This window comes from Castor canadensis, chromosome 7 (genome assembly GCF_047511655.1).
Source record: "Castor canadensis chromosome 7, mCasCan1.hap1v2, whole genome shotgun sequence".
NCBI lineage: Eukaryota > Metazoa > Chordata > Mammalia > Rodentia > Castoridae > Castor > Castor canadensis.
In genome coordinates, this window is record NC_133392.1 from 27,968,541 (window position 1) to 27,996,518 (window position 27,978).

The 27,978-nt window shown below is 36.9% G+C and overlaps 1 protein-coding gene across 11 annotated transcripts in view; it reads right to left on the bottom strand.

Annotated features, from left to right (window-relative positions):
* Btrc (beta-transducin repeat containing E3 ubiquitin protein ligase) overlaps positions 1 to 27,978 on the bottom strand; it is a 168,412-nt gene that overhangs the window by 21,440 nt on the left and 118,994 nt on the right. For 9 of the 11 annotated variants that reach the window (XM_020171250.2, XM_074078475.1, XM_074078472.1 and 6 more), the window contains 8 exons: positions 15,592 to 15,823; positions 12,237 to 12,423; positions 7,569 to 7,665; positions 6,926 to 7,063; positions 6,338 to 6,456; positions 4,161 to 4,410; positions 2,694 to 2,812; positions 1,226 to 1,336 (listed from right to left, as the gene is read on the bottom strand). In XM_020171250.2, the coding sequence (XP_020026839.1) occupies positions 1,226 to 1,336; positions 2,694 to 2,812; positions 4,161 to 4,410; positions 6,338 to 6,456; positions 6,926 to 7,063; positions 7,569 to 7,665; positions 12,237 to 12,423; positions 15,592 to 15,823 (1,253 nt within the window). The remainder of the gene's footprint in view (positions 1 to 1,225; positions 1,337 to 2,693; positions 2,813 to 4,160; positions 4,411 to 6,337; positions 6,457 to 6,925; positions 7,064 to 7,568; positions 7,666 to 12,236; positions 12,424 to 15,591; positions 15,824 to 27,978) is intronic. The other 2 variants (XM_074078476.1, XM_074078481.1) reach the window with 2 other exon arrangements.

The following is a 27,978-nucleotide window of genomic DNA, read 5'->3' on the forward strand; positions in this document are numbered from 1 at the left end:
CACCTAAAAACTAGACAGCATTTGTTGCCCTCAACGCAGAGAAACTAAAGCAGATACTTTAAAGCAACTGAGGCCAATAGGAGAAGGGGTCCAGGAACTAGAGATCAAGAAGAATTAACCTAGAAGGTAACACACACGCACAGGAAATTAATGTGAACCAACTTCCTGTATAGCTATCCTTATCTCAACTAGCAAAAACCCTTGGTCCTTCCTATTATTGCTTATACTCTCTCTACAACAAAATTAGAAATAAAGGCAAAATAGTTTCTGCCGGGTAGCAAGGGGGTGGGGGAGAGAGCGAGGGGGTGGGGGGGAAGGGAGGTGATGAGGGGAGGGGGGAGAAATGACCCAAACATTGTATGCACATATGAAAAAAAAAAAAAAGCTGCCAATAACTTCTACCCCCTGCATTTTGGTAAGAAAAAAGAAGACGGTCCTTGCTAAGTGAACATACTTTGTACAAACTTATTCTGTACGTGGTATTGCAAAACATTGGATTCATTCATAACACAAATGGATCTACAACAACTGGAAATTACACTGAAAAAAATAACTCATTATAAATGAAACAGTAGAAGTAACGATGGGAGAGTGGTACTTATAGGAATCGCTTGAAGAGATCAAAGTCAAAGAGATCAAAATTTAAGATCTTACTACTCTAAGTCTCAAAGATATTACCCTCTAGTGTTTCCATTTTATTAAATAAGTTACCATTTTATATGCATATCCTGTTACAATGGGTTTGTCTGGATCTTTGCTTTATAGGGCAAAATAGACATATAATCAAATAATCAAAAGAGTGAAGATGAGTGCAATAAAATGAAGTGGAATCTTCACAATTTTAAAGACAAGTAATTTTCTGGAGGAATATTTTAGAAAAGAGTATACAAAAGACAGCGGATACACAGATTAAAGTTAGATCCTTTTTGTAAAATACATAAGCTTTTAGAGACAAGGGAAGGTTACATTTAACATCACAAACCAGAAAGAATTAAGATGTAGACTTTTTTGGGGAACACTGGGGATTGAAGCCACGGTCTTACACATGCTAAGCACATGATCTACCACTGAGCTATACCCCCAGCCCTTAAGATTTTTTGAGACAGGGTCATACTATGTAGCCCACACTGGCCTCAAACTCACTATTCTTTCCAAGTGCTGGGATTACAGCAGTGAACCATTGTCCTCAGAGGGATTTGTTTTTTAACTTTGATAGCAAACTCACCCATCATAGGCGCCACTGACTATCCTTTTGTTATCAAATCGAATACAACGCACTAATTCCTCATGGCCTTCTAACACTCGCAAACATGCACCACATTCTATGTCCCATAATCTGGAAGAGAAAATTGAGCAAAGTGAGTTTTCATGTATTCTTTCTAAGCTTGGCATAATATATTCTATATGTCTTTTAAAAATAAGATCAGTCACTACTTATACAAAAGTGTATGCTTTCAACATCATTTACTTCCTTTCTGCCATATAACTTGGGCAGAAAAATGTATGATTTAAATTCAAACATAGTATGTATTTTCAAAGCACAGTGCTTTATGTAAGTGTGTAAGTAGTTTCTCCCAGGAATAAAAAAGGATGAAACTAAAGCACAGAGATACTAGCAGAGTGGCTCAAGTGGTAGAGTGCATGCCTGAGCACATGTAAGGCCCTGAGTTCAAACCCCAGTATGGGAAAAAAACAAACAAACAAACAAACAAACAAAAAAACCCCGCAAAGCACACAGTTGCTTAAGCAGGAAATGACCAGGTTCAAGAGAGTAATGCTCTCTTGAAATCACCAGTTAAAAATGGTACCATCGGTGACATCTCACAAAGCACCTTCATCTTTGCCTGATAACACTTTACTATCCATGCTAGAATGATCTTTTTCATTTAACAGAATGTCAAGACAGTTCTCAGGAAGTTTTCTGTAATAACTTAAAAAACTGTATGCTTCCAGACCAATCCAAGTGATTTCTAGGAATGATAATTTCCTTAGCTATACCAATAGCTTTGTTATTTTTCTTTTTTTGGTGGTACTGGGGTTTCATGCTTGCTAGGCAGGTACTCTACCACTTGAGCTTCCCTTGGCCCCCTATCTGTTGTTTTTTAAATGGCCTTTTCATCTTCTCAGTATTTCACTACAGAAAGGGAAAGGATGAGTAAATCTGAATTCTAATCATATCTGTGCCATACATCTTTGTGAAGGGAAAAATACAAAAGTAAAGTACTTTGACTTGTGTAATCTTCATAATTTTAAAGACTGGTAACTCTCTGGCCAATTACATAATGAGAAAAAGAGCTTAATTTCCAGCAGAGAAATCTTTTTCTTTTTGATTTTAACAACAGTGACAAAGTGAAATGGCCTTTAGTTATTAGGAATTTTCAACTAAAATCAAGAGAAATTTAAAAAGAGGGCCCTTTAACCTCCATCTAGTTGTCTTTCTTGCTTAATTCCTTACATAAGCTGTACCTCTGAAATAAGTCTATTTGGTGATAAAATTATTACAGGAAAAGAAACACATCAACAAAAGGCTTGTTGTGCTGCCTCTCTGCTTGGGGAAAACTTTTGTCCTGTATGAAGCTACAGAAAGGAAAAATATTTTATTATAAACACAGTTGAAGAGCATAAGATCTGTACACAAGGAGCAAATAATAGGATAATGTTGTCCCTTCTGGGAAAAGGCAACTGCTGCTCACCTGATAGTGTTGTCAGATGACCCACTCACCACCAGCCTGTCTCTGTACTGCAAACATGCAATGCCTCGTTTGTGTCCATTTAGGGTCCTTACAAATTCACAAGTACTTGTGTTCCACACCTGAGACAGAAAATGACACTGAGCAGTTGATCTGATGCTGCTAATAGTAAAATTAATGGCAATTAGTCTTGAGTAAGCAGGAAACAGAACTGAGACTCAAAGGGACTCGACTGACCAAGCAGAAGAAAGCAAAAGAAAAGACAAGTTTACACATAGTTTTAGAGCTGGAAGTCACCTTAGGTGCATCTAGACCTCAAATTTCTTTTTGATGCACATTAAGAGATACAGTACACTGATGTCTAGCACTCACAAACTTATGTGTGCCTCTGTGTACCCAACCGAAAAAAAAAATTTTAAGATACTTAATACTATGCACAATATATTCTGCTATTTTCTATCTACTTTATTTAAAAATCATGTTTGCTAGGACCAGTAAACTGATTTCATGATTTGAAAACCAGTGATTTTTATACCCTAAGACCCACATTGAAGATGAAATTAAAATCTAACAACAACAACAAAAAAAGACAAGTTTAATTCATGACAATATAGGGCTAATTTAAAGCTAGCTGATATCAATGAGAATTTGTCAAACTGATTTACTCTTACAAGGTTAGTCTGGTCTTGAAGGGACATTTTTTTGACCTGAAACACACATTTGTCCTTCTCAACTCATTATTATTCTTTTTGTAGTACTGGAGTTTTGAAGGACTTTGTACTTGCTAGACAGGTGTTCTACCACTTGAGCCACACCTCTAGTCTATTTGGTTTGGTTATTTTGGAGATGGGGTCTCATGTACAATTTGTCTGGACTGGCCTTGAACCTTGATTTTCTTGATCTTAGTCTCCCAAGTAGCTAGGTTTATAGGTGTGAGTCACTGGTGCCCAGCTGCTCTGATTGTTTTTGAGACAGGGTCCCACTTTTTGCCTAGGCCAGCCTGGACCAAGATCCTCCTATTTATTTTTCCCATAGAAGCTCGGATGACAGGTGCATACCACCATGAACAGCCTTTTCTGTTGAGACAGGGTCTCTTGAACTTTTGTCTGGGCTGGCCTGAAGCCACAATCCTGATATCTGCTTCTTGAGGAGGGTAGGATTACAGGCGGAAGCCACCAGTACCCAGTTATTATTTTTCCATGCTGGGAATTGTACCTAGGGCCTTGTGTATAAAGGCAAGCACTCTACCACTGAGCCACATTCCCAGCATGTCACCATTATTTACAGTAATAAATATCTAACCAAAATTGTTGCACAATGTCTCACTCATTAGTTTTTTAACATACACTAGTCTCTGAGTTAAATATTAAGTTATTCTACAGTAATGCTTAAATATGTGGTGCCTTCGATTAAATTGTCACATAAACTCCTTATTCTAACTTTGGGACTTACTGAAAAATGCTTTATTACCTTTATAGTTCTATCCCCAGATGCAGAAACAATGTACTTGTCGTCAAAGTCAACAACATTGACTGCAGCTCGGTGTCCTACCAGCACCCTCCGGAGGGTGATATCAGTTGGGGAAGCCATATCCCATACAGCGATGGAACGATCTTTGGAGCAGGTCACCATCATACCATTATTGAAACGCAAGTGCAGAACTGCTTCACAATGGTGAATCAACGTGTTTAGCATTTCACCTGTATTTACATCCCACACTCTGGAAGGGATATCTGAGAGTTAGAAGGTACTCAAGCTACAATATGTTACCTATATTTGACCATGATGCTCTCCCCACCCAATACTTTCATGGGAAGTGTTACACTCTACTTTCTTTTGCAGCACTGAAGTAGAGTAATGATGGACCATGGAGAAGAGGTAGATGAGAGGGCTGGACAAGAAGAATAAGAAGAAGGGGGGTGGGAAGCTCCCAGGGTTCAATCCTTAAGACTTCAAATCTGGGTAAGGTGCGGAGGCAAGGATAAACCAGCAACCACTATCACCTGATAATTTGGCCCAGACTTCAGGGTTATTATAACACTTCCATAGTGAATTCTAGGCCAGCTTGGACAACATAGCAACACCCTGTCTCAAAAAACCAAAGACCAAATCAAAACTTCTGATATTCAATTTAACACTATGAAGAAGATGCACCTTACTGATTGATTGAGACAGGTCTTACTATGTTGCTCAGGCTGACCATGAGTTTGCTAGGTAGCCGATGGCCTTGAACTCGAAATTCTTCTGCCTCTGCTTCCTGAAGGTTGAGATTACAGGTGTATGCCACCATACCTAGCAGGAAGACACATTATAAATGAGGAATCTGTTTAATAACAGCATTAATGTCTGTTCCATTGACTGCCCTAGGAACCAGATGCTTCTGTCATAGACACAGTAATATGGCCGTCAGTTTCCTGGGATCGTAGGTTTAACCATTTAAGCCAAGGAGCAAGATTATATAAACTCTAACTCTAAGGCCCTGTTTCTGTGCTTTCCAGCTGTTAGAAGTCAAGGATAGCCCTTTCATTGTAAATATGGGATTCATAGCAGAACATGAATAGTTTGAGAATTCTATTTTTTGTGTACTGATTTTACCTTTATAAATTACTTCCTTTTTCCAGTTTTAACACCTCCTTCATTCCTTAAAAAATCATTTTCTGGCCTGGGGTGTGGCTCAGTGGAAGAGTGCTTGCCTAGCATGTGTGAGGCCCTAGGTTCAATCCCCTCATGCCTCTTCAGGCAGGGGAGGGAGAGATCATTTCCCTTTAGTCTATAAATGATGTAAGCATATACAATGTTGCAACTCCTGTGATGCACTCCATAAACTCCATGAGGACAACTGCAAGCAATGGGTTTGTTATTGCCTTGAAGTCAAAAGACAAGAACCAGGAGCAGCCTTTTTTATTTACAAAGAATAACTTCCAATGATAAACATTTAACTTCAGAGAATTTTACAACACAGTTAACTGCTTTTTTTTTCCCCCTAGGGCTTTTTCTTTTTTTAAGTTACTTTTGATGCATTATGCTTGTTAAATCCTTTAGCTTAAGGCGAAATTCCTAACATAGGTTTCCGGCAGTGCTGTGGATACGCAGAACATGAACTACACTGGACTCCAGCAGCATAATGGCTGTGTCATCAAATCACTAATGCCTCTGGAAACTGAGGGCCCCTCCCTGAATGAAGCTTGCAATTAAACACTGCAGGGATGGCAGGGGATGGGATGCCAGGGAGAGAGCACTGTTCACCTGTACATACTTTGAAGAGATAATGTGTGCCTGTACTATAGTTAAAACCATCTGAAAGGAAACCTTCATTGCATTGCTGTCATTCCCCTGAGAGATGGTTTTTGAAAGGAATACAAAGATAAGGAAAGTTTCTAAAATGGATGATTTTCCATATTAAGACAGAATATTTAGTTTCTTTCTTTTTTTTTAGTAGTTTCTTAAACGTGCAAAATGTAAACTTACTCCAATCATTCCTAAATCACGTTCTTGTTCTAGATTGACACAAATTATGGGAGGAAGCCGATGGTTTATTCATCTTTAGTTTCATGTATCCATGCAAATTTATACAAAATTACTATCTGTGATAAAGAATAGGGCAATCTGATGTTTCAGAGTTCAAAAGAACATTTGAAGTTTTCTACCTGACTGTGGAATCCGATGATCCAGTTATGATCACTCTCTCGTCATACTGGAGACACAGGACAGAACCTGTGTGGCCTGTGAGAATTCGCTTGCATTCCAATGTGCTTTTATCCCAGATCTAGGATGGCAAACAAGATCCTTTTGATCACTGTGATAATGGGGTACTGTGGAGACTTGTTGGCTCTATTATGTGTTTGATTCCCCAAAAGCATCAAAGCCCAGGGTGGTGTGGAATGCATTCTTTCTTACAGGTATAGTTAAGTATCTATATATATGTGGCTTCAGTTCTAATGCAAACTTGATCCTTTTCATTAAGGTACAGGAATAGCCTATAATTATGAGGGCCAAAAGGGTAAGAGCCCCCTCAGTGAAGTTCGAGAAAGGAATTTAACTCTAGGACCATCTGCATGCTGTTCTGGGCGAAGGCAAATGTCCTTTAAGGAAATGACATTGGCTTTGGTACTGGAACCAATCTAAAGTTTTTTCTAAGAATAATGCTTAGGAGTTTATGCTTCAGATTGCTTCATGAACGTAGTCCCTTTCAGACTGTTTACGAACATAACCTCCCTCAACTACAGAGACCTCACCTTGATTGTGTTGTCTCGAAGGCCGCTTACTATTTTCTGGTCATCATACTGTAAACAGTAAACTCCTTTGCTTGTTTCGCTTCGGCAGTGGATTCTCTGTAAACTATGTCGCCCACATCTCCAATTAGATTCTATTGTCTGAAAAGAAGGAATGGAATGAGGCAGTTAATTAGGAAAGGACCTAAACTAAACTCTTACTGACAACAATGGCAACCAATGGCACTTTATGCAACACATAACTTAAGACAATAAAAAATATGCATTAAGTTAGATTGTGTGCTTAGAGCTCTTCCTACATACATAATGGCTATTTCTACCAATGAACTTTCGTGAAGGCTCAATTTACAAGACCTGTGAATGTTAGCTGAGGATTGTAAATTTAATAGTCTCACTGCTACTGTAAGAAGGCATAAATCCCTCTTTCTTGCTTTCTCTCATCTACGTATCTATCAGTAAACATTTTTTTAAAAGCTTTACAAAATTTGCCTGGCAATTTACTGTATTTTACCAATCTTATTCACTTACAAAGACACTGATTTTTTTTAACTCACATTGACAAACTTTAATGTAACCAATGCTATAACTAAAGAATACTAATGATTCTTCACTGTTTGGCAAATATCCAAAAATACATAATCCTTACCTCAATATCTTGTATAATTTTAGGATAAAGTGCTCTATAAAAAGAGTTAGGAGGAGCGTTCCCATCAGGTGGTTTGTTTTTGAATAAATACTGTCCCCTAAAAAACAAATATTTTCCAGTGAATCATAATATTATACATTTACAAAGACCTTCATATTTCTTCAAAGTGTTTCAGTGACTATTCCTTATAATATCTAGGACTATCCTGGAGAAGAATGGAGATAAGACTTCAGGAGTCCCATGTAAGGGAGTAACTTTCTGAGTTCTGAGGACTATGACTGACATTGTATTGCTTTTGAGTAAAACATGATTATTTCCAGTGTAGAACATCAGAGTACTAGGCCTTCTGGGATATCATAATGTTGCGAGACAAACGGTATATATAATCAGAGTTCATCTATTGATCTATTAAGCTTCTGGCAATTTACTATATTTTGCCAGTCTATTGACAATGGATGCACTGACCTTATCATTTGAAAATTTTGTTTAGTAATGGTAACTATTACTTTTTCCCCCTCTGGTATTGGGGATTGATAACCTTGCTTGGTAAGCATTCTACAATTGAGCTACATCCCCAACCCGTAACTACTACTTTTCAATTTGTACAGCCCAAGAGTCTTTTCCCTGAGGCAACTTGTGCCAGTGTCAGAGGAGCCTAGCATGATGGGAATGCTGTGACAGACAGCAATGCCTGTCACAGAGATCAAGTTTCCAGGTCTTTATCATGGAGGGTAAGGTGTGTTGGTTGCTCAGTCACACAGGCTGCTGGAGATCATAACTAAAAGGGTCAATTCAGTTCAACAGAAAACATAGTTATCCCACAAATGTCCAGCAGCGAGAAGGTAAGAAATGCCTACAAGCACTGTGTGTCAAATCTAAGGTATGAAACTGCCATAGATGTGTTCCTTGCTAAGTATGCACATAAATACATTTACTACTTTTCCTTGATTCCAGTGAGCAGCATTTGTTAGCATCTTCTTCCTTATGACAGCACATTTCTGGAATACTCGTGTCCCAAGGAAGATCTTTGGTACCAAAAAAACCAATCAGTAAATGGCAATCACTTCCTGCTGGGTAAAAAATTTAATTCCTTGTCCTGAAGTTAAGAAACCCACCAAACACGGTGTGGAAGCTAGTAAACCCCACTATGGGTGTACTAATTGCTGTTCTCACTGGCATGGTGCCTTGCAAAGTGGAGATAGGCAGAAATGCCTCTGAGTGTAATCCTGGCACCAGAGAAATCATGTTTTCTCTGGGCCAGTCATCCACTCCCTCCTTCTATAGCTCCATTACAATATAATTAATTGTTTGATGTCTCTAGGAGTGCTTCTCCCTTGCCCTCTCTCCTTTATACACCTTGAAAATTTGTTGAGAAAATTTTCTACCAAGAAGGTAGCTAGTTTTGACTTCTGTGTTACTGTAGAAAAGAAAATCTGCAATGGAGAAGCAAAGATAATACTTTTTAAAAAGGGGACTAATGAAACATGGTATACCAGCATAAAGGAAAGGGCAAACAAAATACTTTAAGAAACAATTCTGGATTAAAGTTATACATCTGAACAGTTTTATTCTATGAACACTCTGCATTCAAATAAGATTTTAAATGGGAAAATTTTAGGTCTGACTCCAGAACCCCCACTCTTAATTAAGAACTTTGTTTCTTGATGACCACTGCTCCTGAGATGCTTGTTTTCCTTTTAGTTTCTGGCACTCCAGGATTTTTTTTCATATGCAATGATATTCTCTTTACATCCTCAGGAAACAGAACTCATAGGAACTTCTGATGTTATTTTCTACTCCACTGTTGTTACTATACCTCACTAAAATATCTGAATTTCTTCAAATCAAAGTTTCTGTAAAAGGAATGGCTAGTTGTTGAAAACTGGCTTTTCAGTCTGTATCTATTTTAAGCCAAAATCTTTTTTGATGGAGGCTCTTTGACAACAGAGACCGCTTCTATGTGAAGTGTCTAGTACTTATGAGAGTGTGAGTACATGATAAATGTGAAATATTAAATTCAGAATGTTAACATAAAATGTGATCTGCTGATTAAAAAAATGGACTTTTCCCAAGTGGTCTTTTATTACACTTTTAAGAGTTACCATTACTGAGCAGAAAGAGCATATTCAGTAGTATTTAAGAGAAAAAATGACAAAGTTCATATGCTAGTACAGGCAGACTGTGAAATCCACCTAGGTATAAAATACAGTAGCAAAGTGGAAGTTAAATCTTGGCAGCTCAAAGTTTTTTTGGATGACTGTATTTACTTGTTTATCTTTGGTTAGAAGAAATGGGAGATACTTTCAAAGACAGCATATGGAAAAAGGTACAATACAGACAGATTTTATTGGCATAGCAGGTTTGCTAAGATAACTTTTAAGAGAGAAATCACTCATAAATTATTTTTTTTTTAAAGGGAGGACCAGTGCATGCCTATAATGCCAATACTCAGAAGGGTGAGGCAAGAGAATCAAGTTTGAGACCAGCCTCAACCTGTCATAATGAAACCCTATGTCAAAACAAAACAAAACAAAACAAAAAACCAACCAACGAATAAAAAGGGAGGACCAGTTAACATAAGGAGACATTGGGAGAGGCAAACAAAGGGTGAGCAAGTATTTGAAATTTTGAGTATTTGCTATATCAAGTTACGAGGATATATGTGGCCAAAGACAAGGTAATGTAGTCAGAACTATGGAGCATATGAGCATACACTGAAGTACAGAAGTGGGTTTCTGTGGTTGAAGAGATACGAAGGGGAAAGAGCAGTAACTACTACATCCTGGAATATTTCTCAGCTATACCTTTATATACCTTTAAAAAAAAGACGAAAAACATTTTTTTTCAGTGATGGATTTTTTATTGTCTTTGTAACTAACATGAAAGATCTTGCTATTTAGTGCCAACCCTAAGCAAAATTGTAGAGTCTCCTTTTATCTTTGACATTTTCACATACCAAACTGTCCACCACTTACCTCTTTTTCTCCTTGCCTTCAAAAAAAAAAAAAGACTTGGTCAACTTCCAATGTCTGATGTAAGAAGTTTACTGTCATTTACAGTACAAATGGGGACAGAGTGCATTTTAACAGGGAGCTAAAACCTTTATAGCTAAGGGAATAATTCTACACAACTGAAATTTAGGGTCAGAAGTTATTTGAAGGAGAGTTTCTTTTCTTTTACCTAAGGGATAGAGAAATCTTCCCAGCTGCCCTAAAATTTTTCTATGTAAGCAACTGTCTGCTCTATTGCTAAAGCTGGTCCTGGCGCTCAGCAAAGTAATGGATTGCAAATGTCATGTAACTATATACTTATATGCTTTGCTATACTATCAAAGAGTTTACTTCAAAAGTATGAAGTTGGTTAAGAAAGATCGCTTCTATTTTTCTACATAATGAAATAAATAAGAAAAATCAATATTCTTTTATTATATCAAAAAATTGTTTCCATTTGGTTTAATTGAATGAGAGAAAAGTTAAAAATCTTCCTAATAACCAAAATGACAGAATTTTCTGATTTGGTTTATTTAGAGATCTTTATATTTATGTGTTAATGAATTTTAAAGACACAAAGAAGGGTGCCAACTATATTTTTGTGAAAATTCTAAGCCAAGTTGATCCTGAGTATTTATCTTACATTCTATCTCCTCCTTTTTTAAAGACGGTCTAGCTATGTAATTGAAGCTGGCCCTGAACTCAGGGTTCTCCTGCCTTAACCTCCCAAGTGCTGGAATTACAGGTCTATACCACCATGGCAGGCTTTTTTTCAACATTCTTTACTGCTTTGCAGTTCTTTCATGATCCAAGAAAACAACTGATAAAATTAATTTTGAAGACTATCACTGATGCTTATGTCTATTATCATTTTTTCTATCCACTATAATACTCAATATGCTACCTTTACTGTATTTATGAACTACTCATACCTGACTTTCTCATAGTGACATCCTAGAGACATACTCTGAGACAAAATTCTATAAAGAAAAACATTTTCTAAAGTTCTAATAAAATAGAGCCAGTATTTTAAGAGAACAAAATAGGTGGTCTTTTAGTTGTCTAACTATATAATGCCTTCGGAATTCAGAATTAAACAAGAAAATCTAATGAAAATATGAGTCTTAAGAAGAAACAATGATGTATACTAAATTTCATTTTTCATTCATTTTGATAGTTATCATTCTGATTCTAGCTGGACATAAAAATAATTTTTTATCAAAAAGGTGATAAAATGCCAGAAGCATGGGCTAAACACAAGAAATCTTCTAAGAAGAAAATAATAATTTGTCCTAGATTAGGGAAAAGCTAGATCTGATAGTTATTTCCTGATTCAAACTTATTTACTTATAAGTAAATTGCCCATCAGCCCTTTGGCAGAATACCAATTTCTGCCCAGAGAGCAGAATGCTTCAAATAGGAGGAAAGTCTGTTTTCCATTATTATTTTTTTTTTTGCAAAGCAGCATTACCACAATATTATGTCATTTTTATGAATGATTGTTCAGAAGAAAACCTGTGAGTACATGAACTGTTCTCTTTTACATTTTTAAATATAAGTCAGCAAAATAGCCGTATTAAATGATAAGTGGTCTCACTAGTTCCCAACAATCTTCCAGTGATTCTGAATGGCCATGTACGCAAGAAGCTCTGTAACAGGAAAAAGTTAAAAGGCTCACCACCCTCTTCGTTCTGCCAGACCTCTCCACAGAGAATCTGTCCTGACCATTCTCTCGATAAGCTTCTTCCATAACATGCCATCTGATGTCACTCGGTACCATTCTTTGCATACAAGTTCAGCAGCACATAGTGATTTGGCATCCAAGTATGACAGAATGTTCTCAGCAATATGATCCAAACCTCGAGCTTTCAGTGGGGGAGGGGGGAGGCAAAGAAAAAGAACAGAGGGGATGGGTGAATTTTTTTTTTTAAACAAAAAGGTCCTTTAAAACAGAACAGTACTTGTTCTGCTATGAAGGCACATCATTGTCCCTTGTGTAATCCAGTTTCTTTTTCAAACTGAGGCTTGGGTAAAATGAGTATCAATAATTTTTCTATAAGGTTACAAAAATGAACAGTATTTTCCATCTTCCTTTAGATAAGGAAGTTAAAGCTAACACCAGTAAACCCCCCAAGACATTAAAAATAAAAAGGATTCCAGAAAACAATTCACATCTATCTATATGGATTTCAGCACTAGGGGATGTTCTATGTATGGCATCTCAAGCTCTGTGACTCAGACCCCCCCCACCCGAAATGTCGATATTAGGTCCATTTCTCATTCTGTTTCTATTACTGCTACAGTTCCAAAGCTATTCAGTAAAAGAAATATCCTTTAAATGTACTGGGGGAGAGACACTAAGTCAGAATGTGCTGGGTTATAGAATTTTGGACATGCAGAAAGGAAAGAAGGAAATACAGATTGGTATAGGAACATCCTGAGAGGAAAAACACAGAGGTATACTGAAGTTCAAGGATGAGTTTAATTTCATATGCTAAAAAAATGGTATTTGAAAACAGCTGTTGCTATAAAACCTAAGTGACAGTTGACCAAAAATGAAAAAAAATTCCTAGACCAATAGATAATAAGGTTAGTATTTCAGAGAATATTTCATAGGATGTGCAGAAGATAACAGTTGTGAGCAGATCTTGGGATGTGTAAATTGAGGGCTTCCCAATTAAAACTGTACATGACCCAAATCTATTCTGAAACCTTGGTGGAAAAGATCCTATAAAATAGGATGATTGAATTAATTAGCATTCTTTTGGCTGCTGTTCTAAGTTCACAAACAAGACAAAAACATTCAAAGTTACTCCTCTAGGAGGGAAACAATCAGAGGCTTTCTAAAGACTTAAACAGTAAGGAAGGATTCCTTCACTCTGTCTCCTATAGGCACAAACTTAAAAGAAAAGAGAATACTGCATTTCACTTTGTGCCTTTCCCAGAATCATACAGACACACTCTTAGACAACACTAGCATATCTGTATGCTTATTAAACATTATTATAATTATAAAAATTGTATGGCTATGTGTCATATTTTCCAGCAGACTTGGGAAAGAAATCATTGCATGGATCTTGTTTGGCTGGCATCACATGTTCATCCTTAAGCATAAGCAGATGGAGACATCTATCACCTAATTCTTATTAAAGGAATATGACTATAAGCCAATTAAAGATAGAATAATTAGTTCTTCATGCAAAATACAGTCATGATACAATTCTTGAATATTTTTATTGAAACATCCTATACCATCAGAAGGTTCCAAAGCATCCCTATATTTTTAATGGCTGCCATCAAATTGTTCCTGATCATTTACTATGTACCTGTAATAAGTTGTTGGAAGTAATTTCACCTAACACTCCAAACAAAACCATTACATAAATGGATTACAGGCGTTTTTTGAAGTAGTTTGGTTTACTAAATGTAGCCAGATGGCATAGGTTTATAACTTTAAATGGCCATAAAGCATTAGACATGATCTAATACCTCACTGAGTGGTCAGCACATACATACTAGGGATCAGTATTAGGCAAAATACACTTGTCTAATCAACTCCTGTTCAATTCTTAGTGGTATAAACTTGAGATAGTAGCATGTCTCAGTGATTGGGAAGAACACAGTATTAGGTACACTCAGATTGTTCAAAGAAAACTGCCTTTGGCTAAAATAAAATCTAATGCATTACAAGGGGGCAAAAATCTATTCTATTTAACAAAAGATATGGATAAAATTCAGTTTTAAAGTGGTTATTTTTTTAAGATATAAATAAGAATTTCTTTAAAGGGAAATTTAGTTTAAATTCTAAGTTTAGAAAAGCAAAGGTTTTTTTTTTTTAAAGAAATAAGTGGCAAAGATTAAACAAAATACTAGCATGCAGTTTTGAGAAGAGTATAAGTTGGTATATTTTTCTTAGAGAATAGCTTATCAGCATGTATTAAAAGACCTAAAAATGTTCATCCTCTTGGACTGGAGGTGTTGTTCCATGGTGAAGTGCTTGCCTAGCATGTGAGAAGCCCTGAGTTCAATCTAGCACTGTCCCAATAAAAACAAAAAAAGTATAGTAATTCCACTTCAGGCATTTTCACAACATTCACACACATGAATGTCCACAATGGAAAAATTTATATAGAAAAAAATCTAAATATTCAATGAAAGAATCAAATAATATGTATCTAAACAATTGGGAAGAATACTATGGAACAATTAAAAAGTGTGTTTTAGACTGGACATGGTAGTTCACACCTGTCATCCCACCTACTCTGGAGATGGAGATCAGGAGGATTAAGGATTGAGGCCAGCAGGGCAAAAGTTTTGCAAGACTCTATCTCAACCAATAAAAAGCTAGGCATGGTGGTGCATGGTGGTGCATGCCTGTCATGAAGTGTAAATAGGACTGAGTCCAGGCCAGTCTGGGTATAAAAGTGAGAATCTTTTAGAAAATAATTAAAGTGAAAAGGGCTGGAGATAAGATGTGGCTCAAGTGGTACAGTGCCTTCCTAGCAAGTATGAGGTCTGGAGTTCAAGCCCTAGTAGTAAAAACAAAAATAAAAACAACAGAAAAAAGAAAGCATTTAAGTATTGCATTATGTATGTGTGTGCAAATATATATGCATAACAAGACTTGAGATATTGTTTCAAAAATGTTTCTAATTCATATCTCTAATTTAAATATTCTGTTGATAAAGTCTCACAAGAAACCCAAATCCAAGTACATGAATGAACATATCTCCAAAGTAAAGCACATTATAAAAGACATATCTCAAATCAGATGACACCGCAGAAAAGATTTTATTTGGACCTACATATAGGTAAAAAAAGGCTGAAGAGAAGGGCATGAGAAAAGATGGGGAAAAGGGGAATCTTTATTCTTGAGCTTGATTTTTCTTCTATTTTTACCAACAGGATACAATTAAAGGACTTAATTTGGACAATCAAGCCAATAAAGACTTTCATACAGAACAATAAGGCCAAAAATCAGTTCCATTACCACTATAGCAAATTACTGGTTTACAAAATACATGTACACATACCTGGCAGAGCAGTTATGAAATCTCTCTGCAACATAGGTTTAAGATATGAGTTTATATGCCCATGTTGGTAATGACACATTTGGGATATAAGATGTTCCACAAATTCTACTTGATCAGACTCTGACCACTGCTCGAAATATTTGACACACAGTTCCTTTTCCTTTTCATAGCTTGCTGAGAGTTTCCGCTGTTTAGGCACAATCATGCTGGACGTGCCATTGGCAAGTTTTGTCTATAAAAGGGGAGGATTAAAAGAAACATACAACAGTAAATATTTAAAAATGAAGGAAATATATATAAATTTCTGGTCTGGTGTGCCACAATGTGTCTTTATCATTAAGCCCACTCTGTTATTTTGCTAATAATTAGACATTTGTGAACCACAATTACATGAAAATCCTCAGAAATACAACACGGCAAGGTGGCAAATCAGACACACTGCTGGAAGACAGAATCCATTCTCAAAAGTTCACAGGAAAACACTCTTATTCTAGAGACATATAGATGAAAACTGAAAGCCAAAAGCACATTATGCTTAATTGTAAGCAAAAAAAAAAAAATGCTTTTTCTCATATATAACACTTAAACAATTACTTGCTGCAACTTATTTTTTTAATGGTCAAATAAGAAGTTCTCTATGCAAAGAAAGACCAATGAGTATTTTAAGACTGTGGTATCCATTTGATCCAGCAATACCACTCTTGGGGATATACCCAAAAGACTGTGACACAGGTTACTCCAGAGGCACCTGCACTGCACACTCATGTTTACTGCAGCACTATTCATAATAGCCAAGTTATGGAAACAGCCAAGATGCCTCACTACTGACGAATGGATTAAGAAAATGTGGTATCTATATATAATGGAATTTTATGCAGCCATGAAGAAGAACGAAATGTTATCATTCGCTGGTAAATGGATGGAATTGGAGAACATCATTCTGAGTGAGGTTAGCCTGGCCCAAAAGACCAAAAATCGTATGTTCTCCCTCATATGTGGACATTAGATCAAGGGAAAACACAACAAGGGGAATGGACTTTGAGCACATGATAAAAGCAAGAGCACACAAGGGAGGGGTGAGGATAGGTTAGACACCTAAAAAATTAGCTAGCAATTGTTGCCCTTAACGCAGACAAACTAAAGCAGATACCTTAAAAGCAACTGAGGCCAATAGGAAAAGGGGACCAGGAACTAGAGAAAAGGTGAGATCAAAAAGAATTAACCTAGAAGGTAACACACACGCACAGGAAATTAATGTGAGTCAACTCCCAGTATAGCTATCCTTATCTCAACTCGCAAAAACCCTTGTTCCTTCCTATTATTGCTTATACTCTCTCTACAACAAAATTAGAAATAAGGGCAAAATAGTTTCTGCCGAGGGGGGTGGGGGGGAGAGGGAGGGGGCGGAGTGGGTGGTAAGGGAGGGGGTGGGGGCAGGGGGGGAGAAATGACCCAAGCCTTGTATGCACATATGAATAATAAAAGAAAAAAAAAAGACTGTGGTATCTTTTCTTTCCAAAAATCCCATCTGAAGTCATCAAAATTACATGCCATCAAACTTTTATCAACTGATTCATTTATTTACTAAGCATCTACAATGTCCTCGGTGCTAGGAATACAACAATGAACAAAAAACAATACAGTCTATCATCTGAATAAAAACAATACAGTCTATCATTTGAGTGTAAAAGGCATTCTAAAAGCATAAGCAAATAATTAGCAAATATAGATAATGCTGGGAAGAAAAAGCTGAATAAAGAGAAAATACAAGTGTATGTATGTTATCATGGTAGGCAAAATTCTAAGATGGTTCCCTAAATTTCCCATTGTACACATACTTCCCCATCAGTCATTCAAATAAACACAAACATAGGTACTTGTTCTGATGAGATTACTAATCCTGGAGTGGTAGTGCACACCTGTAATCTCAGCACTTGGTAGGTTGAGGCAGGAGAATTGAGAGATTGCCATACTGGGCTATGCAGACCATTTCAAGAATGGAAGAAAAAACAAAGAGATTACTCAGATGGGTCTGATCTCATTATATGATGTCTTTAAAGGCAGAGATTTTCCTTCTCCAAATGGCTGAAGAGGCAGGGGGGCCTGTGGCAAGGAGAATGTGGTCAGAGTAGGAGCTAAGAGCAGTCTTCAGCTGGCAGCCAGTGAGGAAATGGGGGCACTCCAGTCTTACTGTAATAGTAAGGAATTGTTCTGCCAATAAGAATGAGCTGTGAGGATTTCCCTCAGGAACTTCCAAATAAGAACATGGCTAGCCAATGCATTAATTCAGCCTCAGTTCTCTAAGCAAAGAACACAGCTATGCCTTGCCAGACTTCTTACCTACAGAACTATAAGCAAATAAATAGGTGTTGTTTTAACTTGCTAAGTTTGTAACAATTTGTTCTATAGGAACTTAAAAAGCAATGTAGTTATCTGAATCTACCTAGTCAGAGTTTTCATAAAACGATGACATTTGAACTTGAGACAAAAGAAATGAAGGAAATCAACATTTTATTATGGGGGAACAGTGGTCTAGGCAATGGGAATTTTGATTAAAAGGTCCTGGAAGGCAGTCTGTCTGGTATGCTCAAGGAATATAACGGTATATTCTGTGGTGTGACTGGAATTGACTAAGCAAGGAGAAATAAAATTGAAGTAGTTTGAGTCATGTCATCCAGGTTGTTTAGGCGGCGATAGCTAACCTCTTACACATGTCAACAAATAATTTCAGCCCTCTTGCTACATGAATGCTGCTCCTCTCACCAAGAGAGGACTTTATGTTGACTCTGGGACATGCAGTCACATTTTGGGACAACTAAGCACAGATAGCTTCTGCTTACTCCTTAGAATCTTGAGCCACCATGTAAGAAGAACATGTGAGGAGAACAGATTTTACGAGACAAGAGTAGATGTAAGGAAGACAATTAAGAGATTCCTTCAATGGTCCATGGAAGAGAAAAGAATCTTTTGGACTGAAGTGGTAGAAAGAAATAATCCGGATTTTATTTATTTATTTTTTGGTACTGGAGTTTGAACTCGGGGCCTATACCTTGAGCAACTTTACCAGCCCTTTTTTTGTGAAGGATTTTTTCCGAGATAGGGTCTCACAAACTATTTGCCCAGGCTGGCTTTGAACCATAATCCTCCTGATCTCTGCTTCCCGAGTAGCTAAGATTACAGGCGTGAGCTACTGGCGCTCAGCAAATTTGGTGTACTTTGAAGGCAGATCCAAGTGAATTTGTTGATGAACTGAATATGGATGTGAAAAGGAGAGAAGGATCATATTCAGATTCGAAGCCTGGGGACACTGGGAGAAAATTTAGAAATCAACGGAAACTTTTGCTGATTTGAAGAAATATGCTTTTCAATAAAGCATACCATTAAAAAGTAAAACTGGGTTCTTTTCAAAGTAATTAGATAAATCTTTGGCATATTTGCCTTAGGCAACCCCAATCTGGTAGGGAGACCTATGTTACCAGCATGTGCTGTTAAGACTGTACCAAATTTGGATAATCCACTTCTGCCATTTAAGGGACCGTCTTATTTTCTCAATGTTAAATCCTATACACAGACCTCTTTACAAATGGCACCTGATATACAACTGAATAAGTATATTTTTAAGAATGGCATGCAGTCATCTGCTTACAATGAAAGAGCTGACACCTATAAACAGCAAGCCCTGGTACGCAGAGTTGGAGGTTTTCTGGCATAAATGCCACTGTTGCCTATGGTTGGATCACATGTAAATTCTGTCTTTATTTATTTATTTGTTGGTACTGGGGTTTGAACTCAGGGCCTCATGCTTGCTATGTAGGCACTCTACAAGTTGAGCCACTCCACCAGTCCACTGTTGCCTATGACATAAGACTTCAGGGCTGCTTTTTGTACAAGTTATTTGTTTTCACCTCAGCAAAGGAAAATCAAATTTGGAGTCAGAGAGCTAATAAATATGAGTTTATAAGCAAATGACACTTCTCATCCCAATAACCAAAACCTTCCACTATTTGCTCTTTGTCTTTTAAAAGGTAGAAATGGATACTAAGAGTACTGTTTTCTGGTTAAAGCCCAGAAATGCCAGTAACAGAGAACAGTCGAGAAGGTAATGAAATGATTCTGTTTATACTTTGAACAAACCAGCTATTTCTATAATCACAGGAAGCCATGCTTTCATCAATGGCTGTCAGATAAAGGTGCCTGAGAATTTAACAAATCTGACTAGAGGAGCTAACCTCAAGTAAAGGCTTTGTTATGATTTCAGTGCTCCAATCATAAATGGAACATAAAACATTCAGTTATTAGAAATGAAGAGTAAACTGAAATTTCAAGTGTTTCCCAACTATTGAGGGTGATTCTAGCTGCTACTGCAATCTAGTCACTATCCTTCAAAATAAGAATATTTCCTCATGAAGAAAGACATACATGAGATCCTCTGTCACTTCAAATGAGCTATTCCTAATTACAACTCCACACTGAATTGTTATAAAAGCTTTGGCCCAGACTTGGGAAGCTGAGATTGGGAGGATCATGCTTCAAGGCCAACCCCAGGTAAGCAGTTCATAAGATCCTATTAAAAACAAAACAAAAACACCCCAGAGCAAAATGGACTGGAGATGCGGTTCAAGTGGTAGAGTGTCTGCTTTGCAAGACCTGAGTTCAAACCTCATCTCACCAAAGGGAAAAAGAAAAAAATAAGCTTTGGCCCAGGAATAAAAACACCTACTTTCAAATTCTAGCTCTTCAATTTGCCAGCTGTGTGGCTAGTAGTAAATAACCTTTCTGTATCTGTTTCCTTCATCTGTAAAAATGGGGAACAATAAATAGGATCGATTTCATTGGATTTTTATGAGAATCAAAAAAACAAAACAAAACAAAACAAAAACAAAAACCCAACCATGAAAAGCATGCTTAGCATATCACCTAGCACACAGGGAAGTACTCAATAACCCCTATGCCCCATATTGATGATCAAACCTGGGTTTGCAAGCATTTTACCACCAACCTACCTTCTCAACCCTAAATCAATACTCTTAATAACTTATGACACTATTAGAATTGGGTTTTCTCTCTCTTTTTGAAGATACATTTTTTTCTCACTATGTAATATATATTTTATAATTTTACTTTATATTGAAATATTTTATACACAAAAGGGCATAATGTTAAGTGTACAGCTCAGTGAATTTTCATGAGTTGAAAAGTCCATACATATAGACAGCACCCAAATCAAGGAAGAGATAATTTTGAGCTTCATGAGCTCATTCAGTGTACCTTTTCTCAGGTTAGTAGACATCCTAAAAATAACCACTGTATTCACTTCATTTCATTTTTGACACAATGTCTTGCTATGTAGCTCAAGGCGGCCTCAAACTTGAAATCCTGTTTCAGCCTCCAAAGTACTGGGATTATAGGTATGTGCCACCCACCCTGCGTGGCTAAAACTACATTTTTGAAAACTATAAGTCTATATAACTTACAGTAACATAACAAAAACAACACATTTGACACTTGGGAATAAATTCGACAAAATGTACAATACCTGTAAAACTACAAAATACTGCTCAGAGAAATTTTTAACAGACTTAAACAATGGACAGATATATTATGTTCATAAACTGGACTCAATATTGTTAAGATGTTCATTCTTCCCAAACTGATCTACAGAGTTAGGACAATATCAATTAAAATCTCAGCAGGAAAAATGACACACTGATTCTAAAAATATTTTTTAAAGAAATGCAAGGACTCAGCCATCACACTCGTGAAAAATAAAAATAAAAAGATGATGGAGGACACATATTACTGAATTTCAAGATGTGCAACAGTAAAAAAGACAATGTAGTTTTGGTGTAAGGTCAAAAGTATACATTAATGGACCAGAACAGAGTGAAGAAACATACTCATCTCATATATGGCCAATTGACTTTTTCTTTTCTTTCTTTGAGACAAGATCTCACCATGCAACCCAGAGGCTGGCCTGGAACTTATGATCCTCCTGCCTCAGCCTCCTGAGTGCTGGGATGACAGGTATGTATCACCAATGATGTAAAGCAACTGGATATCCATACTGAAAAAAATGAACCTTGTTCCTTACCTCACACCATATACAAAATTCAACTTAAGAAGATCCTAAACTTAAGTGGAGCTAAAAGTATAGAAGTTCTAGAAGAAAGCATAGGAGAAAACCTTGGTCCCCTTGGGATTGGCAAGCATTTCAGAGAGAGAGAGCTAAACTTTTTTTAATAAAAGAAAAAAATGATAATTGGCATGTAACAAAATACAAAGTTTCCGATTTCCAAAAGGAATAGTTAAGGAAAATTTAAAAGGCACAAATTGGGAGAAATATTTGTTGTTTTTAAAAATTGTATATACATTTATTCATGTGTATACATTGTTTGGGCCATCTCTCCTCACTGCCAACGTGAAACACATTTCTACACAAAGACCTGTACATTAATGTTCTCTGTTGCTTTAATTATAATACTCCCACACTGTAATAATGTCAATGCCCATCAAGAGATGAACTGAGAAACTTTTATGTATTTATACAATGCAGTAGTAGAAATGAGCTACAGAAAACACACTGAGGGAAAGAAGCCATGGACAACTGGCAAAGCGGCTAAAGCAGTAAGAGTGCCTGCCTTGAAAACTTGAGGCCATAAGCTCAAACCCCAGTACAGTCAATGGAAAAAAAGAAAAAAAAAAAAAAAGCAGCAGCCACAGTCAACAAAAGAGTATATACTTTATGGTTCTACTTATATGCCACTCTAAGAACAACAAATCTAAATCTTATTGCAAAAAAGATCAGTGGTTGTGTTGGGCTAGATGTGGAGTGGGACTGACTGGGAAAGGGCACAAGAGAACTTACTGGGGCAATGAAAATATTGTACATCTTGTTACACAAGCATATGTAATTGGTAAAATTGTTATAAATTTTATAGATTTAAATTGTTATCTGTATCTATCTATCTAAATTTTATTTGTAACTAAGATGTTACATTTGTTAAAAAACCCTGAAGATGTCAGGTGCTGATGGCTCACATCTGTAATCCTAGCTACTAAGGAGGATTACGGTTCAAAGCCAGCCTTGGCAAATAGTTTTTGAGATCCTATCTTGAAAAAACCCTTCACAAAAAAGGACTGGGAGTGGCTCAAGGTATAGGCCCTGAGTTCAAATCCTAGTACTGTTTAAAAAAAAAAAAAAAACCAACAACAACAAAAAACCTCTGAAGATGATGGGTCTAGGAGTGGCTCAGGTGGTAGAGTTCCCTGTCTAGCAAGTATGAAGCCCTGAGTTCAAACTCTAGTACCACCAAAAAAAAAAAGAAAAGAAAACAACAACAAAAAAACCTAAACCAAACAAAAAACCCAACACTGAAGATGAGGTCTTTGTTTGTAAGCCTCTTACCATTCTCCCATACATATTTCTACAGATGTCTAAAGTACATGCAGTAAAATTTCAATTTGAGAAACTCTAAAAATGCACGAGGGCACAGTGAAAAAGTTCAACTATTAAAAACCTGCAAGGTATACTGAAGTGTATGGGAAAAAGATGGCACCAGAATTGATTTGGCTTTTCCAACAAAAGCCTGATGACTCAACCACGCCTGTTCAAATGTCTAGGAAAGCTGACAAATAGCCTCAGTTTAACACAATAACTTTTTTGCCACCCCTGCGCATCTCTTCTGATTTTCTGTTTACAATAAACAGCTATGAGGGAGGGGAAAGGAGGTAAGGGAAGGGGAAGAAAAAATGTTTCAGAAGTAGAACACCATTTGTAATCCAGGTTGCAAAAATTAGATGAAGGGACTATTTAGGACTAGCAAGGTGCAAATGACAAAAGGCATCTTAAGGATTCCGTTTTGCTTTGAGAAAGGCTCTGGCATTAGAAATTATGGTAGGGGAAAGGGGATATTATAATTAAGATGATGAATTGCTTTAAGAATAAAATGAGCAAGGGTTATGCTGGCGATGAGGATGCACCCAGGAGGGATAGGACAAGAATTCTTAAGGGTTGATGCTACCCATGAACCACCCACCACATATTGAGTGACTACTCTGTGCTGGGAATTTTATCAGATGTTAGGGAAACTTATTGAACAGGCATACCAAGTTTCTTTGCCTTCTCTGGAGAGGAGTGAGGGGAGAACATAGAAGAAATATGCTTATTTTAGAAATTAATATAGACTGTAAAGAAAATAAAACAGGAAGTGAACAGTTCAGGCTATTTTAACTAGGACAGTCAAGAAATAACTCTAAAGAAGGCAAAATATGAGCTGAGATCTGTGTGAAAAAGTCTTGTGATGACATGGGGGAAGAGCATTCTAGACAGAAGGAAAAGCAAGTACAAAGGCCAGTGTGAATAATATGGGGAAAAAGTGGAGACAAATGAAGTAGCCTGGGACCAGCTCATATAAAGGCCTCCTGGGCCATGGTAAGGAGTCTGGATTTCCTTTGAGGTGTAAAGGAAATTCTGAAGAGTCAAATATGACATCATCTGATATGTGCCTTAGAGATATTTAAACTAGAGGTAGTGGAGTGGATCAAGTGGCAGAGCAGCAGCCTAGCCAGCATGAGACCAAAGTGAAACTCCAGTACCACCAAGAAAGACAGAAAAGCACGGAAGGACAGGAAGAAAAGGAAGGAAGATAGATTGATTTACACGAACTGCCACCTAGAGAACTGACCAGGTGCTGGAGAAGTGAGGAGGAGGTAATAAGAGCAAGTTGCAAGAACAGAGGAAGGAAGACCAATTAGAAAGCTGAGAAAATAAACCAGGAAAGAGGTGATCATGCCCAGGATTTTAAAAAGACGGGTTAGGAAGTGTTGAGAAAAATAAGGTGTTGTATTCTCACAAAAGAGGAAAAAAGAGAAAGGGCCTGTTGATAATTAAATCTGGGTTATACATTTATTTTCACATAATGATTTACTTCTTCTTAAGGTTGACCCTTTAGATACTTAAGTCTGGAACATTAACCCAGGTGGGGACAGAATTACAGTTCTTGCTTCTATGGGCAGGAGAAACTCTGTCAAATTTGCTGGGATTCTTTGTTTTGTTTTATTTGGCTCTTGCTAAGTAGCCAGGCTGGCCTTAAACTTTTGATCTTCTTGCCTGAGTCTCCTGAGCACTGGGATTACAGGCATGTACCACCATACTTGCCTTGCCAGAGTTTTAAGGAGGAAAAGGAAAGGTTTTTAGAGGCCTATACAGTACTACAGGTTGTTGCCAGCTTTTTGTTGAATAAGAATCTACAGGACTGGGAGGGAGGAGGTGTGAAGAACCCCAAAATACTGATTTTCTTTGTAAAATCCATTTGCTAGAAAAAAAAAAAAACCAGTATTATCTTGGTTGAATTGAGAGGAAATGAGGTTTTCTATATTTTGATTAGGGTGGAAAGATAGGGACAAGTAAGCATACCTAGGGAGGGAGATGGTAAGAGCAGGGAGATCCAGAACAGCTCTAGAATTCTCAAAGGCTAGAGTAGCAAAGAAAAGGAACCTACTAGCACCTGGCCATTGTTTTACAAGGGGAACCAAGAGAAAATGAAAATTTGGGGCATAAATTTGAGCCAAGCACAGAAAAGGCAAATGAATGTTCAAATGTAGGATCATAGCTTTCTACATGCTAATTTTTAGTTTTCTCCCTGTCCCCGTGGTATCTCCCTAATTTTTAGTTCTTTTTTAAAATTATGATTGTTGTACTGGGGGTACACTGTGACATCTACAAAGTTCTTACAATATATAATAGTTAAATTCACCAAAAAGTTATTATTTTCAGGATCAAAAAGTAATCCTTTACCTTCTTGGGGGAAGGGTGTGTAGTGGGAGTTCAAATGAAAAAATGATGGCTGAACATATAGAATGGGACATACATTTTAACAGAAGTAAACACCACATTTCTCAGTGGAATTACTGCATTAATATTTTAACAGCTTCTACTAAATATGATTATATATTAGGTGAACTCATAAATATGTCAGATCTGATTAGTGAACATGGAAGACAGGAAGGGGCAGATTTGTCAGCAGAGAGAAAGTTCACATTATGAATCTAACTGGTTTCTAACAACCAACAAGACAAAGCTTGCAGTCATTCTAAGTCTTTTAAATAAAACTCACTAAGAAATGAAATCACAATGTCCCAGTATACATGATTATTTAAAGAGCAGATACTTGCCAATCTTTTTCTTTATTTACTAACTATAGAAAAAATCATATATAAAATTCATCCAATTCAAAACAAAGGCATTTTGATTATTTCCTAGTTTTTGATGTAGTTAAAGGGACAAGATAGTCATTTAACATTTTTAGGTTTCAAAACTGAGATTGTTTCTTTAGTGGGCTCCCTCAAGCAACTTTATGGCTTCCAGGGTGATGGGTTCTTTTGTTCTAAACCAAGAAACTCAAAGCAGTTTAATTTACTGCTGCCTTATTATAGCTACTAACTACACAAACACCTCCAAGGCTGGTAAACCTACTGATGTAGACAGTGCCACCTTAAAAGGATTTTTGGATGGGTCCTAGTGACGAGGGGAAAAAAAAGGACATAATGTTTAATTATAAGAAATGATTGAAATAGGCACAGACATACCCCGGGTGCCTCTGCACTGCAGCAAGCTCTAAACTTGTTATCGTTAATGGTTTAAATTTCACTGTGCTAATCATTTCAGGACACAAGCCTTTCTTGATAATCTAATGAATTATTCCAACATCCTTCAGCAAAAAAAAAAATCCTCCATGACAGCACTAATTACAAGACGTTTTCCCAGTGCTTATGTAAAATATGACAGAGCAGCAGCTTAGGGAATTGCAGAAAACTGCTTCTAATTTCCACTGAGAAACTGACAAACACCTCTCTTTCATCTCTCCCAGCTCTCAAGTAAGATTTAACTTTCTCATTTAGTTAATTACCGAGTGAGGATCATCATTTCCCCGGATCGGAGCGGCACAGAGCCTTTATCGTGTTAACTTGTGAACTTGATCGATGGCTGCTGCTAAAACTTAATAACTTCACCCCCTGGCAAATTGTAAGATAAATATAATAGGAGAAACTCTGACAGTAAAAACCTGCCAGAAATGAGCGCTGTGTTTATGTTTCTTTGCAGGCAGAAAAAAACAAAACAAAACCCAACAGCTTATTATTGGTTGTGTGTTACTTATATTTAAAAGACTCTAGGCAGTTAACTTTCTACATATTGTTAAAACTTTGCTCATGAGATAGGGAAAAAAGCACTAGTGTTGCAGACCTGGGGAAGTGAGAGATCAAAGCACAGAAAGAAGGGCAACACAGGGGGCCAAATGTATTGTGTAAGATCTTTTAAAATGTGCTTATTATGTAAAAATGTCTAATCAGCATAAGTGGGCATAGTATCTTCTAAAAAATAATAAAATAATTCTGGCCTTCTAAAACACTGTATGAACTGGGAGGAAACCAAGAGAATTTTGTTCAATCAAAATTTTTCAATGACCATGGGTTCATGCCTCAAGAATTCAATTAAAAGCTAAATTCCTACATCTCTTTTTGAAAACCCTGCAGCTAGAAAGCCATTCACTAACTACACCACCAGTTAACCCTTTGTAAAACAAGGAGATGGCTATATCTAGGAAATGAGTAACTTAGTTTGGAACCTTTCATCTAGTCTTACATTTGTCTTCAATAGCAAGGGTAATCAGGAGAAATTTTCTGATGAATGTTATCCTTTTGGTCAAATTTGAATGTGAGCTTGCAATTTTACCATTTAATACAGAGTTGGTATCATGGCCTAGTACAGCATGAATGTTAAGCCTTTTATAATCAAAAGTACCGAGGACCACATACAGGTAACAATGAGGTATAATAACAGAAGAACTGCTGTTCACCAGTGCCTGTTTCTACCACTCACAAGAGTGATAACAGGGATGAAAACAAATTTGTATATAAATTGCCAAGACTATCAGACTGATCACTCTCATAATACAGAAATACTATAGAAAAAAGGTAAAATTGGGGGAGGATAAAGTCAGGAAAGGTCTTTTATAGACTTAAGAGTTAAGCCTCACTTATGAGACTGTATTTAACATCCACCATGTGCTATGACAGAACCAATGAACTGAAGGCTTAGTACAGTCCAAAGGACCACCATTTTAAAAGTAGGAGGATCTGCAAAACTGAATGTCAAAATAAGCAAACAAAATTCATATTCACTACAGAATCAAATCTCTTTCGCTCTGCTTTACTGGGAGGCAAATGGAGATCAACTGATTTTTTAACAAACAGAATTTATAATTGACATTATTTAGAAAATATGAAAAACACAGAAGCCCAAGAACATAAAAATTAGCCAAGGCTGGGTGGTGGTGGCCTGTGCCTATTGTCTCAGCTATTCTGAAGGCAGAAGTTAGAGGATAGTTT